This window comes from Lacerta agilis, chromosome 7 (genome assembly GCF_009819535.1).
Source record: "Lacerta agilis isolate rLacAgi1 chromosome 7, rLacAgi1.pri, whole genome shotgun sequence".
In the NCBI taxonomy this organism is placed as follows: domain Eukaryota; kingdom Metazoa; phylum Chordata; class Lepidosauria; order Squamata; family Lacertidae; genus Lacerta; species Lacerta agilis.
In genome coordinates, this window is record NC_046318.1 from 54699310 (window position 1) to 54715566 (window position 16257).

At 42.1% G+C, this 16257-nt stretch overlaps 1 protein-coding gene across 4 annotated transcripts; it reads right to left on the minus strand.

Annotated features, from left to right (window-relative positions):
- LACTB2 (lactamase beta 2) lies at positions 1 to 15832 on the minus strand. 4 transcript variants are annotated; one of them, XM_033155382.1, is made up of 7 exons: positions 15756 to 15832; positions 8768 to 8931; positions 6511 to 6637; positions 5882 to 6060; positions 4030 to 4178; positions 1298 to 1379; positions 1 to 253 (listed from the first exon to the last, which is right to left on the minus strand). In XM_033155382.1, the coding sequence occupies exons 1-7, from the start codon at positions 15800 to 15802 to the stop codon at positions 210 to 212; spliced, it is 792 nt and encodes a 263-aa protein (XP_033011273.1). In that variant the 5' UTR covers positions 15803 to 15832; the 3' UTR covers positions 1 to 209. The 4 variants fall into 4 exon arrangements, with proteins under 4 accessions (XP_033011273.1, XP_033011274.1, XP_033011272.1 ...); XM_033155383.1 differs by having other exon boundaries at positions 8768 to 8928; positions 15756 to 15830; XM_033155381.1 differs by lacking the exon at positions 15756 to 15832 and adding an exon at positions 10473 to 10620 and having other exon boundaries at positions 8768 to 8928.
- Positions 15833 to 16257: the final 425 nt, after the last annotated feature.

Sequence of the window (16257 nt, forward strand, 5' to 3'; positions counted from 1 at the left end):
TTTGTATGTGAATAATTGTGCTTTATTCATTTTGCTGAAAAACCGAATTAAGTAACTTGGTCAAATTTTATGAATTTACTCTCGCTATGCTGAAGTACGGTATTCAAAATATCTTTTGCCGAGAAAAAAAATTACTGTGTTGACATTTCGGTGCTTCTTCAGAGGGAGGGCACAAGAACACCAGCCTCACACTTATTTTTGTGTCTTATCTATAGAACGCTTTTCCATCTAAAGCTGGGAGAATTTTCATTTGCTGCAAAGGAAGAAAATATTAAATAAGCTGGTATCTGAAAACATTACCATTTAAAACAAAAGTTTTTTTTGATGCAAGACGTTAAGCAGAAAATGATTTACAAGCACAACTTTAATCTCAAATGTTTTCTATTAGTATATTGCATCTTTCAAAGATTAGCAATTTGGGAATCTGAATATTTTTTTTAAAGCCCATTATATTTATTTGAATATCAGAGTGAGGTATTTAAATATTTTGACAAGTTATCCTCTATTAAAGTTCCAAAATGCTGTTTTTCTAAATAGCAGAAAGCTTAACATTTACAGTTCAGAGATGTTCTATAATTATTTATGATCCAGTGAATTCTCTTGGGCTTTGTTTTGATGCAGTACGCCCATAACCCAAGAGTTGCCAATGAAGGCAGCGGAGATAAAAAAAAGTAAAGGCAGCATTTCCCCCATTCCATTGCTAGGGTGAGGATGCCTTTAATTGTAAGCACCCTTTTCCTTACTTGGGAGAAGAAAAGTGCTGAATTTTTGTTTAAGACTGTGTGCGTGTGTGTTTGAAACAGAGTGCTGTGTGCCAGCATGTGTCGTGAGGATGCATGTGAATGCTGGGGAGCGGGGAAGTTTGTTTGTGCCATCTGTACAGGTGGAGTGTGTATGTGTGCATGCAAGAATGCACTGACCACACCCACTACCAGCATATGACCCTCAGGAAGGTGACTGACAGTCAATGTGACCCTTGGGCTGAATACGGTTAGCAACCCCTGATTTAAATAAATAAAATGTTTGTGTCTACAGTGCAGATCTATTAAAAAGGGTCTGTGGAGATCTGGGCCTCTGAATTCAAGCAAAAAAAATAAAAATAATTTGGGAACAACGAATTGTTGCATTAAAAACGCCCTATTGGCATGATGCACAGCTATAGTATACAACCATCCAATAGTACATTCCAGATCTACCTTCTGCCCACCCTTGGCTTAGATAGAAAAATTCTGGAAAACTGGATCATAAACATGCTGCTGGAATACAACAGATGTGTGTTAAAGACAAAGCCACTTACACACTTTCCCTTCTTTTTCTAGTTTCTTCAAGTGATGGCTGAGGTTAATCTCTGCAGCTCTATGCAAGTGTTCAGGTGTGTCCTAGAAAAAAAGAATTAAAAACATGAATCACACGTTTAGGAAAAAGTACACACTAACTGGGAGGAAGTTCAACTGGGATAAAAAAATGAGTTATTTCTGAATTGAGATGTATAAGGTTGAACTGTTAAGTGGCAACACTGTTAAAATGGCATCTTGGTAATTTCATTTTAGTCAGGTTTTTAAAAAGTCACACAAGCACACCAATGCCAAGTTAAAGAACAGAACAGAACCAAAGGTTGAACTAATTAAAGCACTCTTGTGGGCTTCCATCTTCTTGACAAACAGAAAAAGGAAAAAAGTGGTATGATTGCAGTACCTATTCATATATTTATTGACAGGGAAATAAAGAACTGCTTAGGCTCACACAAGAAACTTGTGTTATTCTAATGTAACTTTTGACAATTATTATTATTATTATTATTATTATTATTATTATTATTATTATTATTATTATTATTGTTATTAATATATCCATACTCTGCCTTTTTCCCTGACAAGACTCAAGGCAGCTTACAGGGGGGAAAACAAGAACTGCTAAAAACACAGGAAAAATCCATAATTAAAATACAAGCAAACATTGATAGAATTAAAACTAAATACAACTATAAATTATGTTTAAAACATACCAATAATTATAATAAAAACAGCATGACAACAGCCCTTTGATTAAAAGCAGTAAATTCCCAAAGGCCTGTTGGAACAAGAAATACTTCGCCTGCCAACAAGGGCAGCAAGGAGGGAGCCAGTCTAGCTTCTTTAGGGAGGGAGTTCCAAAGTCTGGGAGCAGCCACTGAGAAGGCCATTTCCCATATCCCTACCAAATGTGCTTGTGAGGTTGGTAAGACCAAGAGATGGGCCTCCCTGTAATGTCTCAAAACCTAGGTAGGTTTGTATGAGAGAATGCGGTCTTTCAGATAGCTTGGACCTAAGCCGTGTAGGGCTTTATAGGCCATTTCCAGCGTTTTGAATTGTGCCTGGAAACAGACCAGTAGCCAGTGAAGTTGTTGTAACAAGGGAGTCATATGCTGCCTATAACCAGCCTCGGTCAACAATCTGGCTGCAGCTCTTTGACTCCATTGAAGTTCTGAGCACTTTTCAAAGCCCACTAATCCAAACAGGATATAGCTAAGGCATGTGTCACTGTGGCCAAATCAGACATCTTTTCTACGAATAACTCCTCTCCACGCCAGATCACGGACTGCTATTTAAATATTTCCCTGAGTTTCAGAAGCAGTAAGCAATCCAGCACTGGGGAGATGGGCAGATATAAAGAACCAAACACAATCCTGAAGCCTCCTTGGACTCACAGAATACCGTAAATTACCGGTACACCATTATTTGGATTTGGGCTATTGTCATTATATTTATACTCCAGCTTCCCCCACAATATCTGGTAATCACATGTATTATTATTATTATTTTATTTTACAGACTTGTGTGTGTTCATAGTATTAAGTACATTAGTGCCTTCATCATGTTAATGTTACTGTCCTCAAGCAGCCTGTGTGTGAGAGAAAGAGAAAGAGAAAGAACTATGCAAATGTATTCTTCCCATAATTATAGTTATAGTATAAAGAACACTGAGCTTCTGCTTTTCTTCCCTGGCCAGCTGGTAGTGGTCAATAGGCAATGGATTGCTTGATATTGTGTTATTGGGTTGTTGTTTTTATTTTGATTATATATATTGTGGTTCTATATTTTTATTTTGTTCTGTGAACCACCCTGAGACCAACAGGTATAGGGTGGTAAGTAAGTAAGTAAGTAAGTAAATAAGGGGTCCTAGTTCATATGATTTGTATGTGGAAAGTCCAGGTTCAATCCCTGGCATCTCCAGTTAAAGGTAAAGGGACCCCTGACTGTTAGGTCCAGTCACGGATGACTCTGGGGTCGTGGTGCTCATCTCACTTTATTGGCCGGGGGAGCTGGCATACAGCTTCCGGGTCATGTGGCCAGCATGACTAAGCCGCTTCTGGCAAACCAGAGCAGCGCACGGAAACGCCATTTACTTTCCTGCCAGGGCAGTACCTATTTATCTACTTGCATTTTGACGTGCTTTCGAACAGCTAGGTTGGCAGGAGGCATCTCCAGTTAGGATTGAGAAAAAACCCTGCCTGAAGGTCTGGAATACCATTGTTGCTCCATGTAGACAACCCTGAGCTAGACAACAATCTGAACTAGAGATGAGGCAGCTTCTATGTCCCCAATATTTTTGCTGGTGTATCAGCTTAGGAAGCCTTGATCACATTACTGTAATACCAGCAAATTGTACAGATTGCATTTCCATGCTGCATCTTATATGCTTTTGCATATGTGACATATTCTTTATTGTTTAGCATCTTATATGTTTAAAATGCAAGAGTTTGAAGATCCACTTTTCCTGAAGAGGCTCTGCCAAAATAATTTTAGTTCTGTAAAAGAAAAAAGGAAATTGCTGAAATTCTTAATGTCCCAATAAAAACAAGAAAGTTTAGATATAGGACAGCTTCCAATTTGCCTTGCTACAGTGAACATATACACACGTCAGTTTTTCCTTGTCATAGAAACTACGATGTTTGTGAACCATTCATTTTATTGTGACTGCTTCTACTTCTACAAGCAAAATTAAACATCTTATTCCCAATTCAAAAGTAAGAGTCAGCTAGACAGCTACCTTGTATACAATTTTCACAAGTTCCTCTACTGTAAGAGATTTCTCAGCATTCTCTTTCAAGACATTGAGGATTTGCTGTTCTCGTGCATTTCGGTGAGAAATGTACTCTTGAATTTTAGCTCTTGCCCCTTTTACTACTGGGCCATGTCCTGTAAGGGGGGGGGGAAGTGGTTAATATAGAAAAACTACAACAATACATGTTTACAATCTCTACTTCTGCTGCAGTATTTGTTATTATGAAGTTCAAAGCAAAGTGGCATAGCTGTCACGTATAGTTCCAGAATCTTCTGATTTTGCTGTGTGTCTGCACCAGCAAGTTTAGAGGTATTAATACTTTCTCACCCTAGCAGTTGCATTAGATCACCACAACACTAAAATTTTAAAACAAAAAACAAAAACAAAACAGTTTAAGAGCAGACAAAGCCTTTTCGTTAATATTAATATGATTTCCAGTTTAGGGTGTCATCAGACAAGGGCATACCCAGAGCAAACTCACTGAAACCATGTCTATTGATCTCAACAGGCCCACTTCTGAGTTCATCACATACCACCCCATATCTTTTTACATCTCCTCTATATGTATTCACTTTTAAGCACTGAATTCTGAATACCGGTAGTTAGGTCAAATGTGAAGAAAAATGTTGGCCCTCTAGTGGCCAAAGGACTTTTCACAACTCAGACCATTAGTACACACCTACCCTAGGAAATGGTAGTGTGTTATCTATGTATGTGGCAATTTGCAAAGAACAGGTGTAGCCAATTCATACCTCAAATGGACTTATAAACTAACATAGACACTGAGAGACAACAGAAGAAGCGAGGGGGTAGCAGAGGTATCAGTAGGTTGAGGAATAGTATGTGATTACTTTAATTGCACATATTTTGGCTTAGTTATATAGTGTGAGGCTTCCTGCAACAGATGAATCTCAAGGAGGGACTTAAGGGAAGTGATTGCACAAAGGTTTTCTGGGAGGCAGATCTAGTCATAAGGGGCATCAAAGGAAAAGGTCAAAGTAGTTGCAGAGAGCAGGAACTCTCTAGACAGCTGAAGGTATCAGGCATCCGGTTGGCCACTAACAGAACACGTTGCTTGGCCTGATCCAGCAGGCTCTTTCCTTTTGTTCAGTATGACATTTTGTCATCAGTAGTTTTAGCACTGCAGAGATTCTAATGGTAGATGTTAGCCAACAAAAAAAAGTTATCAAAACACACCGAATCAGTCTGTGTCCATACGTTTCATTCAACAAGGATTCACGGAGAGATGGCACCACAATGCATCTTCTCCTTTTGGCAGTTATATTTTATGTATCCTCTCAATAATTTTCAATAGATTCGAGGAAACTATGGGCGGTATCCAGCAAAGTAGTTCTGATAGCACAAGGATTTCTATTTTCCAAGAGTGTTGGGGGGAAAGCCCAGAACAAATTTAGGGAATGAGAGGAGAGGAAATGCACAGCCAGAAGCCCTTGTGCTAATGGGACTATTTCACTGCATACTGCCCTAAATGATTTGCAATAAGGCCCATAAATCAAGGATGCACTCTGGCAACATACAAGGCTTTTTAAAAAATCAAATGAAGTGCAAGGTCAGGCTGCAATTTCAGCTTATTATGAATAGGAAAGCTGAAGCATCACAAAACACATTGTAAACAGGATTCAAGAGGCACAGGAGACCTTCTCTATGCTTGCTGTAACCTGCCATGAAAGGACAACAATCAACAGCAGGATCAGAGGGCTCTGGTGATGAAGAGTAAGACATTAAGGATTTTGAACAGCAGTTCTACCCATAAGAACTGTACCAGAGGAGGTCAAGAAGTGATGTGTTATGAATTCAGGTCAAATGTGGAACTAACCAGGGTAAATTAAATCAGCTTTCACTTCCAGTAGCTTTTCCAACGATTTCATGTAATCATAAAGGTCTTCAAACACTGCTGTTCCTTCTCCTAAAATGCAGTCACCAGAAAATATAGCATTTTCTTCTAGGAGATGTAAAGCCATGTGGTCATCTGTATGTCCAGGGGTATATAATACCCTGCAGATTGACCAAAAAAAGATTATTAAACTCATATGACCTTTCCACAATAGAGCCCTCAAGGCATCTGACAACAAATACAAATACGTATAAAAGGCATGAAACATATGAAGCTTTAAGAATCTGTGGTAGAGTTAAAACCACTTGAATAAGGCAAAGGCCTGTCTAAACATGAATTTTCATTTGTCTTTGGAAGATTAACAGTGACAGTCTTGTGTTCCTGCTAAAGGCACTTGTGATGTTTGTGGGACTTGGAAAAGCAATCTTCCTGACGTTCCAACAACCCAGACAGGCTTGGGTCCAATACAAACCCACAGACACACACAACTTTCCAAAATATATAGTAGATAATACCATGATAAAATACATAATTGCGCCAATATTAAAAAATCTTGCACATGAAAGAGAAAATCTTTATACAGTGGTCAATGTGCAAAAGTTATCAGTTACCTCAGAGTAGCTCCCTCTGTCTTTAAAATATCTCCATCTCTAAGGTATGTATACTTTTGCTTTCCTTCTCCTATTATTTCTTCAGAGTGTGGGTTACGTGGAAGTTTGCTTATGCAGTACTCAGAAGCTAGGTTTGAAAAGAAATATGGCATTAAATATGTTTTAGCGGCAGCTTAGTCACACATTATTAAAAATTTCCTGAAAATTTACAGTATCTTAGTTTTTAAACACAAAAATAAAAAAGCAGCATTACTTTATTTTACATGTTGTAACATTGCTCCCAAAAGTGCATACTGACATTTTTTTTAACAGACATATGTCATACAAATTGCTCTTAAGACATGAATGAAAAGATGAAAGGATAAAGTGTGCACCAGCAAATGCTAATAGGAGGAGAGGCAAATGAGTCATAGGACCTGGGCTAGCATTAGCACAAGACAACTGGCTTATCCAGCTATGAGACATGACTGCTTTTGTTTAGATGCTTGGGCCAATAACCTAGAGCCCGGTGTGTTTAGGAGACTCTTGCTTTCTTTAATGGAAAGGCAGACTGCTTCATCTTCCAATGGTGCATGTTCTGAAGCTTCCTGTTGAAATCCTGTAACTTTTCATATCACTCAGGCCCCTCTAGACTGGGGCTGGTTTTTGCAGGTGTATTCTGTGACACTTCATTGACTCAATCATAGTGCATCAGTGGTGGATTTACACTGGATCATCCACACATCATTCCAATTTGCTAGTTGTTCTGCAATGCTTCCCCGACACATAATTGCTGTCTGGAGGGGCACTCTTGCACAACAGCACAACAAACACTAGAATAGGATTTTGGCAGGAATCTACAGGACATACACCGATTCCAAGTGAAGCAGTTTGACCACCCCAAAGCTTTTGCAGAAGCAAACAGTACTGAAAGCAGGATTGCATAAAACTTTCCTGGTACCATCATGAATGTAGATCATGAATGCACAACAGAAAGAGCACCTGGAGAGACCCCAAATGTTCCTCACAGATGGCAATAATGCAGTAACACTTGGGAACCATTGAAGAACTACTAATGAAATTATGTGTGGACAGTCCAGTACAGATCTACTATTACTGCACTATGACTGTCAATGACATATTGCAAAAAGACACCTGCAAAAAACTCTACCAATCTGGAAGAGCCCTTGCCTTCCATGCACCCACACTGTCTCTTAGTTTTTCTTCTTCCTCTGCAGGTTAGGGGTAATGCTAAAACTAATGGCAACTTGGTGGCCAAAACTACCAAGCAATGGCCAGCCAACAAGCTGCCCTATACACTTTGCATTTGGGTTTTAAATAATGGCATACATTTAGTAATGATGGGCTGACAGATAAAGGATGTAGATGCAAACATACTTAGTTGCCCAGGGCAACTGTCTATATCGTTATGATGCTAACAATAGAAACATTTTTAATGAGCAAGCATGCAAAGAAATGGCTTTGGAAGAGGTCTGGCCAATTTAAAACGTTTAAGTTAAGTTTCCTGACTTTATAAGCATAGCAAAGCAGTCTTGTTTTCACTTCATGAACTGTTTCCCATAAAACATACTGAAACAACTAACAATAAAACATCAACAATAAGCACATACAGTTAAACCTCGGAACTCGAATGGCTCTGTTGCCAAAGATAGACAGATAGGGAGGGACGCACATGGAGCGGTGAGGGAGGAAGGGGACACCCGCCTAGCCAGCCAGATCAGCCGAATCAACCCTGGCGATCAATGGGGTGACAGATGTCGCAGCCAGATCGCCCTCACATCCGTTGCCAAATGTTTCAGTTCCCAATCAGAAGCCACACCTCAGAACTCAAACGTTTCAGAAGTCGAACAGTCTTCCGAAACCGATTACCAGTACGTTCGAGTTCTGAGGTTTGACTATTAAAAGTTCGAGTTCTGAGGTTTGACTATTAAAAAAAACAACAGCTATTTCAAATAGCTAAACAGACTAATGTACTTTATAATGCAAAAGCATTATACCTTGCTGGTTTTACTTATAGCTAACTGGCCTCAGAAGTAAACAATCAACTATGTAGGTGTTAGTTGCCAGCATTCAGTGTTTACCAGCAAGTATTTTATCAGACATTGGTATACAATGTTCTTTCTACTTTATCTTTCTGCTATTTAACAGAATCGCTGCATTGTCAGCTTAAAGTACTGGAAAACAGCTTGGATACATTTTGTATAAAAAACAGAATACAGACATTTTAGACAACAACAAATATAAAGAAACAGCTTACTAGTGGGAAAGTTTTTACAAATATCAGATATGCCTCCTGTGTGATCATGGTGCCAGTGTGTTACTAAGATTTCCTGGATTGAGATGCTGAATTCGTTGAATGCTTGTTTCAAACAGCCAATATATTCAGGGACAGCTGGTTCTCCTGTATCAATAAGGATCCTTCTATAATAAAGACAGAATTGCACCCCCCCCCAAAAGAAGACACACATAACTGGAAAAGTCAAAGCACAATTAATAAAAAAGTAAGGCTAGATCCTAGTACAAAATGTCTGTGACATGGAAAGCAACATTTTCTTACTCCAGAACATTACTGCATCCTTTACACAAGTGGGAATCCTGATGTATAATTTCTTAAAAATAAAGAAAGGTTCCCTCTTCTCACTAGGCAGGCCTTCTTCCTTTTTCACAACACCTGCAGTTGCTTTACATCGAATGACACCCTTTATCTCAGTCCTCAGTGCATCTAGGCTGCAAGTCCTGAAATACCTGCTCCCTGCCCTGCAGGCCTTTTCTCACCTGGCCTGGGAAGGCAGGGCTCAGACTGACTCCAGTTACCAAATATGAGGCTGCTGCTGACCAGACTCTTGGGCTGCAATGTTGTTTGGGGTTTTTTGTTGCTGGTGTGTGTGTGTGTGTGCTGTTACTGTGGTGTTTTTTTGATATCTTTGTTTTAGATCTTGTCCTGGTTTATGTGCAAACAATTCAGTTTGCTGGAATATTTTGTTTGTTTATGACCACTTTTGTTATGTTGTAGTTATGTATGCGGGGTGGCACTGTGCAGTGGCGTAGGAAGGGCGGGGCGTAGGGGGTGCTCCGCCCCGGGTTCCAGGGGAGTGGGGATGACACTCCCCAGCCCCTCCCCTGCCGCCCGGCACCCCGTCCATGCTTCTTTACGAACTGGGCAGCCCCACAACCCGCCGCTCGCTCGCTGCCTCGCAGCAGCGCCAGCCAGATGCATTACGCATGCCCAGAAATTCTGGGCATGCGCAGTGCATCTGACACACCGTGATGTCACGACACACATGCCGTGACGCCCCGCCCCCAGGGGGTGCCTCCACGCTGCCGCCCCGGGCAGCGCGGAGGCTTCCTCCGCCACTGGCGCTGTGGTCTAAACCACTGAGCCTCTTGGGCTTGCCGGATCAGAAGGTTGGCAGTTCGACTCCCCGCAACAGGGTGAGCTCCTGTTCCTCTGTCCCAGCTCCTGCCAACCTAGCAGTTCAAAAGCACGTCAGGGCAAGTAGATAAATAGGTACCGCTGCAGTGGGAAGGTAAACGGTGTTTCTGTGCGCTATGTTTTCCGTCACGGTGTTCCGTTGCGCCAGAAGCGGTTTAGTCATGCTGGCCACATGACCCGGTAAGCTGTCTGTGGACAAACCCCGGCTCCCTCGGCCTGGAGCGAGATGAGCGCTGCACCCCATAGTTGCCTTTGACTGGACTTAACCGTCCAGGGGTCCTTTACCTTATGCGGGCACACACACGCGTATATGTATAGATACACACACATGCCTACTATGGTGAGGAAGAATTCCTACGTTGAATTTCTGCCTGCCTATGCAGCTATTACGGGCAAAGGAAGCCCTGCCCATGAAACAGTTATCCGAAGCCAGCTCCAAATCGCTACTTTAGCACCAGGGTAAAAGGGAACTATAAGCCACGCTCTTCCGCTGGTCCCTCCTGGGGAGGCCAGCGGGGCTGCTACGTACCTGGGGCCGGTCCCCACCAGGTAGGTGTTGGTGCCCTGCAAGGTCATCGGCCCCGGGTTGCAGCCCAGCACGCGGACCACCCGCGACGAGAGCCTCTCCACCCGCGGCAGCACAGACACCATCTTCGCGGCGGGGCTCCTTCCAGCGGCTGAAACGTAGAGATAGGAATTTGCAGAGGGGCTACCGCTGGAGAAGCAGCTTCCTGGTTACCTCCGACACTACTTCGCTCCCGCCTCCCTGGACAGGAGTGAGAGCTTATAAGAAACCCCTGAGTTTTAGGGTAGATGTGTGTGTGTGCGTGGGGGGTGGGGGTGGTCTAACGCCCAGAAAAAAACAAAACAAAAAGCAGCTGCATGTCCATGCACTTTCAAAACGCAGGCTTTCTTACGAACCTTGTTTTCCTCCGAAAGCGTTTGAGCATTTTAGAGATCGCAGCTAATATCGCCATATACTTGGACAGCGGGGAGATGTGGCGGAGATAAAGCGGCTTTTGACAGCCCCTGCAGAGTAGGGCAGCATATATTGTAGGTTAGAGGTGGGGCTGGTTTGGATTTCCATCCAAAAGTCGCTGGCACAAAACTCTTCTCAGAGCGCAGGAAAGATCAGGCGAGCAACGTCTGGCGCAGAATAAGACGACGAATCCCATCCTCCTCACTCTCTCACTCACTATATATGAGGGTCTGGTGACTTCTATTTCAGTGTATCTGAAGAAGTGTGCATGCACACGAAAGCTCATGCCAAGAACAAACTTAGTTGGTCTCTAAGGTGCTACTGGAAGGATTATTTTATTTTATTTTATTGACTATGGCAGACCAACACGGCTACCTACCTGTATCGTCTTTGTTGTTTCCATTCGTGAGGGGGAGGAGGGAGGGGAGATGATGACAGGTACCGCTAAAATCTTAATTTTTCTGTCACTTCAGTTCTGACGGTGAACAAAAATGGCGTCGAAAACTAACCCGGAAGCTGGCCACTCCGTGTGAGTCTACAACTCGAGTCCCCGCACAAACCGCTTCTCCCAGCGAGGTTTGTTTACAGACACACGCTTGACAGAACGGGGCGTTCTAAGTAACGCACTGGATTTAACTGCGTACAGTTAACGTAGGGTATTTTTAAATTTATTTTTTGCCCATTTCCTTAAATGTGCCTCTCTTCCTCCCCTCTCCTCTCCCAAGAGCAATACAAAACGCTGCTCCACTGAACTGGGAAAGCAAGGAAAAAAATACGATTACGCTTAAATTACTCCAGAATTAATTTCTGGAGATTTAGCCGTAGCAAAACAGCAAGGAGTCTGGTGGCACCTCAAAGACTTAAAATTCGTTGTTGTTTTTCCATTGTTGATGATTGCAAGTTTCGCCCTGGGAATGTTTCTGAATCTAGGAACAAATTAACTTTTCCAGAGTGAACAACGGACTTTGCTAACGGCGAATGCTTAGGGAAGGGTTGAAAGCTGCTTTAATATTGACAGAAGTGTTTTTCACTAATGAGATGCTGGAAAAGGCCACACATTTTGTTTTGTGAACCGAAGCTGCTCTTGATGACACCAGCAAAATAAGACTAAACAAGTCCCAGCAGGGTCAGTGTCTGGATGGGTGACCATCTGAAGCCACACCACATTTTAGCTTCCACAACTGAAGAAAGGCAGAGTATAAATGTAATAAATAACCAACTAGCCAGCCAGCAAACAACCTCCTAGCAGCCCAAGTCATATAGCAAAAGTCAGATAGAAAACCCATTTGGGTGTTATAAAGAAAGCAACACAAAGTGCACGTGGTGAAGCTGCCTGCTGCCATTGACAATAGTAATGAATAATGCTACCGGCCAACATCAAGAGTAGCCCCATTATCTTCACTAACAGGGAATGGTGTATTCTGGCTGTCACCAGTGTCAAAGCCTTGTCTCTTGTATAGATTTCTCTTGAATGCGTGGAACAGAGAACAAACCGTCTGCTGCTGATCTTAAAGACCAGGCAGGTTCATGAGCCAATACAAAATTAGATATGAGAAGGCAGAAAAATTCTGTCTCCTGAATAAGGGTTGCGTTCCTTCCATTACTCTCTCACTTTATGATTTTCAGGCAGCCTATGCTAACTTCCGCTTCAGCTGTGTGTACACCATACATTTAAAGTACATGGTTTCCCCTGAAGAATCCTAGGAGCTGGAGCTTGCTGCTCTCACACAGCTCCAATTCCCAGCATCTGTAACAAATTACAGCTCCCAGGATTCTTTGAGTGGGGAGAGACATGTTCTCTGAATGTGCTCTGAATGGTGTATACACAGACATGGACTGAAGCACTTGTGTACATGCTGATGGCAGGTGTGAACTTAGCTTGAATCGGCTTTAGGAATCCCACTGCTGAGTTGCTGAGCATTGCTTTCCAAGGACTTGATGGAGGCATGCAATGATCTGGACCAGGCTGACGATTGTGCATGCCAGCAGCCTTCATATAACCCCCTTATTGTTCAATCACATGACTAGAAATTAGAACAGGCTAACTGGAAATAAAAATTGTTGGGTGCTGAGGAATAGGAATAGGCTCAGAGACTGCAAGAGCCATTGTTCCTTTTAGCACCTTGAATTCCATCATTCTAGGCCTGATTTTATGCTAGTTTTATACATGAAACCTTGCAGCCAACTCATATCAAAACTGAAACTAAACTGGTGGACCTGCTTGGGAGACGTGGAAAGAACTGACTGCAGTTATATTCACACGGCAGTTTATTCCATTTCCACAATGTTTCCCTAACTGTCAATTTCCACATTATATTTTAGCTTTCACATAGGCCACAGCCACCCCATACATTTAAAATGCTGTGATACCACTTTAAATAGTGGTATCTCCTAAAGAATTCTGGGAGCAGTAGTTTGTTATGAGTGCTAAGAGTTGTTAGGAGACACCCCCCTTCCCCTCACAGAGCTACAATTTTCAGAGTGGGTTATTAATTCCTCTTTCCAGTATTATATGAATTCTAAGGTCTTATATATATATAATAAATGTTCATGGCAAACACATGCATAAGTATATAAACCATGTTTCTGAAATTGTATAGGAGAACAATCCTGAAGCCATTTTGACTCTCCCAAACTGACCTCAAATATTTCTCTGCAAGGAGGAAGGTCTCTGCAAGGAGGAAGGAAATAGGAAAAGTTTTCCAATTGTCTTTGGACTGTAGAGGCTTACACCTCCCTGTAAATACAGTCTGGCAAGCATCTGTTAAGCTGAGCACACTATCGATATGTGTAACAGATTCAGGAACTAAATATTTACCATCTCAAAGGAATGGCCAGGCTACCCAGAAAAGGCAATCAGATTAAGGCATTATCAGGTATCCTGGCAGACAGGAGAGAAGCAACACACTCAAATTTCTGCTGGGGATCACCTCTTTCTGTGATGTATGTATGATGGTTTTTTTTTTGGGGGGGGTGATCTTGAGCTACGGGGAGGCAATTTCAAAAGTCTATATAAGAGCTTGCACACCAGTGTTCTGGATTCCTCTCCTCCCTCCCTGTGTGGGGGGAGTGGGGGACCCTGTTGCAACAGTTTAATAAAGATCATGCTAACTAGCTGCTTTGCTTCTCAATATTCTCCGGCGGGCCTCTGTTATTTTCTCCTACCAACAGAGAACTTACATAAGGACTCTATATGGGCTCTTACAGTAGATACCCCATAAGGGAAAGGGAGCAGTATTTGTTTTATAACACCAGGTAACTCTGAAAATTGTAGCTCTGGGAGTATTGGGGTGTATTGATTCAGAAAAGGGGCTTGTGATAGCCCAATTGTATTTTTGGCACTCCTACACACCACATCTAAAAGAGCATGGGGAATAAATTGTATGTGCGATTGTCAGTGCTGGACTGATTTTAGGCAAACCTCCCCCAAAAAAGCTCAACAACTCTGACAATGGGTAGATCACTGCCAGTTTTTTTATACTGGGAGTAGATCGCAGTCTCTTGGGAGTTGGATGTGTCTATTGTAGACTTTTTTTTTTTAAAAGGCTGCTAAGTCATATTTGGTCTGTAGATGGCACTACCAACACCATCTGAAGTAAATTACAAGTTCTGTCATAACAAAATTGGTGCAAAACGACAATGTAGCTAATATGGTGTGTTCTCAAAACAGGGTGCAGCCTTCAGAGCTTATTTACACATACAATCCTGAGCAAAGTTATGTTATTCAACTCCCATTGAGATTGATAGGACTGAAGCATCCTTTTAACTACACAGTAGATTGTAGTAATTTGTTTTAAGACACATTGGACACTTCTCCCGCCTTTGCATGCAAACAGTTGTCAGCTGAAACCCTGGAGGTATTTCTGAAGTGTTAGCAATTTTGTCTGCTCAGCTAGAGTGGTTAAAGTCAAAATTCCTTTCCCTCGATTTTTTTGCTTAAAGCACAGTTCTGTATTTTTATTCAAAACATACTGAAGATGGTTTACTTTGTTGCGGGGGGGGGGGAGGGAGGGGGATAAATTGACATATGTGAGAAAATGAACGAGAGACCCCCAATAAGTAATATGTTAGCTTTTCATAGATTGCCCAGCAGCAGAGCTTTCTCCCATTATCACAGTGGAAAATCCATTGTGGCTAGATTTCTTTTTGTGTGTTGATTTGCTTTGACTCCCAACACCCAGTGAAGCTCAGACAGTAGTAACTGGTGCCCCCAAATGCTGGTGCTGTGCAGAAGGCCTCCTAACCAATCTCTCCTCTAGGTCCACCTAGTAGCAGCCTGCAGGACAGGGCCAAGGCTGGAGGAAAGTGAAGGTGGAGGGCGAAGGTTGGAGAGTGGCATTTGCTATACATATGTACACACTTGCGCAATAATGTTGCCTAAGGCAGGAGTCATTATCTGTTCTATCTGCACATACAGGTGGGCATGTTTTCGAAGCAGTGTGCATCAATGTTCTCAACTCCCCTCCCCTCAATCAGTCTATGCCTGCCTCCTAAGCACTGGCAGAACTGATGTGAAATCTTCCCTCCTCCACTTAATTCTTTTCCTGTGGCTTTTTTTTATATACCAGAAGTCTGATAGGAGAGGGCAAGCGGCACAGCCCTGCAACTTCACTAAGTCAATAGGAGGTGACCAAAGAAAACATCCTCTGTGTACACATGGCAGCAGCAAGCACCTGAGAAGTGTATTAGCACAAAATAGATTAAAACTGTTTCTGCAGAATATGGTAATAGTGTGGGACAGGGATAACATGGGGATGACCCTGTGTGTACAGCACCTCCAAAATGCACCTGCATCTAGACCTGAATACACATTGTCATTTAGTGTGTACCTGCCTATTGTTGATGGAAAAATGGCAAAGGAGCATTCCATACTGCAACATTTTGTTGCAGGACTCTTATTCCCTCTGTCTCTGATGTTCAGGTTATGAGCTCTGTTGATTATGTATGCAGACCACCAATGCACAAGTGGGAGGATTGAGCAGGAACCCGGAGGTTTGCAGAAGTAAAAAATAAAAATTATAAAAGAGAAACTCTTAAGCAGGAGTGGGCGGGGAACCCAAAACTGTCCAATCAGGTGAATTAAGCATGCTCAGTATTTATGGAATGCTGATCCATTCTTGGAGTGGGTGATATGGGGAAGAGAAATGGAATGGAGTGACCAGAAATCCTGAAGAGAGAGGATTCTACACAGCAACACTTTGTTTCAGGTACCACTTGTCATCACCATTACAGAGCTTGTTATTTAAGCATGTGGAACAAAGCAGGCAAACAAAGGATTCATTTTTATATCTTGCAGGGATTTAGGAAAGTGGTCACAGATGATTTTTTAAAAAAT

What these genes read in the sequence shown, in the direction of transcription:
- LACTB2 (XM_033155380.1), bottom strand. Translation starts at nt 10,594, where the DNA reads ATGGTGTCTGTGCTGCCGCGGGTGGAGAGGCTCTCGTCGCGGGTGGTC. An exon ending in CTGGTGGGGACCGGCCCCAG is followed by an intron (nt 8,932 to 10,472) that starts GTACGTAGCAGC and finishes TCTTTATTATAG; the next exon opens with AAGGATCCTTATTGATACAG. An exon ending in ACAGAGGGAGCTACTCTGAG is followed by an intron (nt 6,061 to 6,510) that starts GTAACTGATAAC and finishes GTCAATCTGCAG; the next exon opens with GGTATTATATACCCCTGGAC.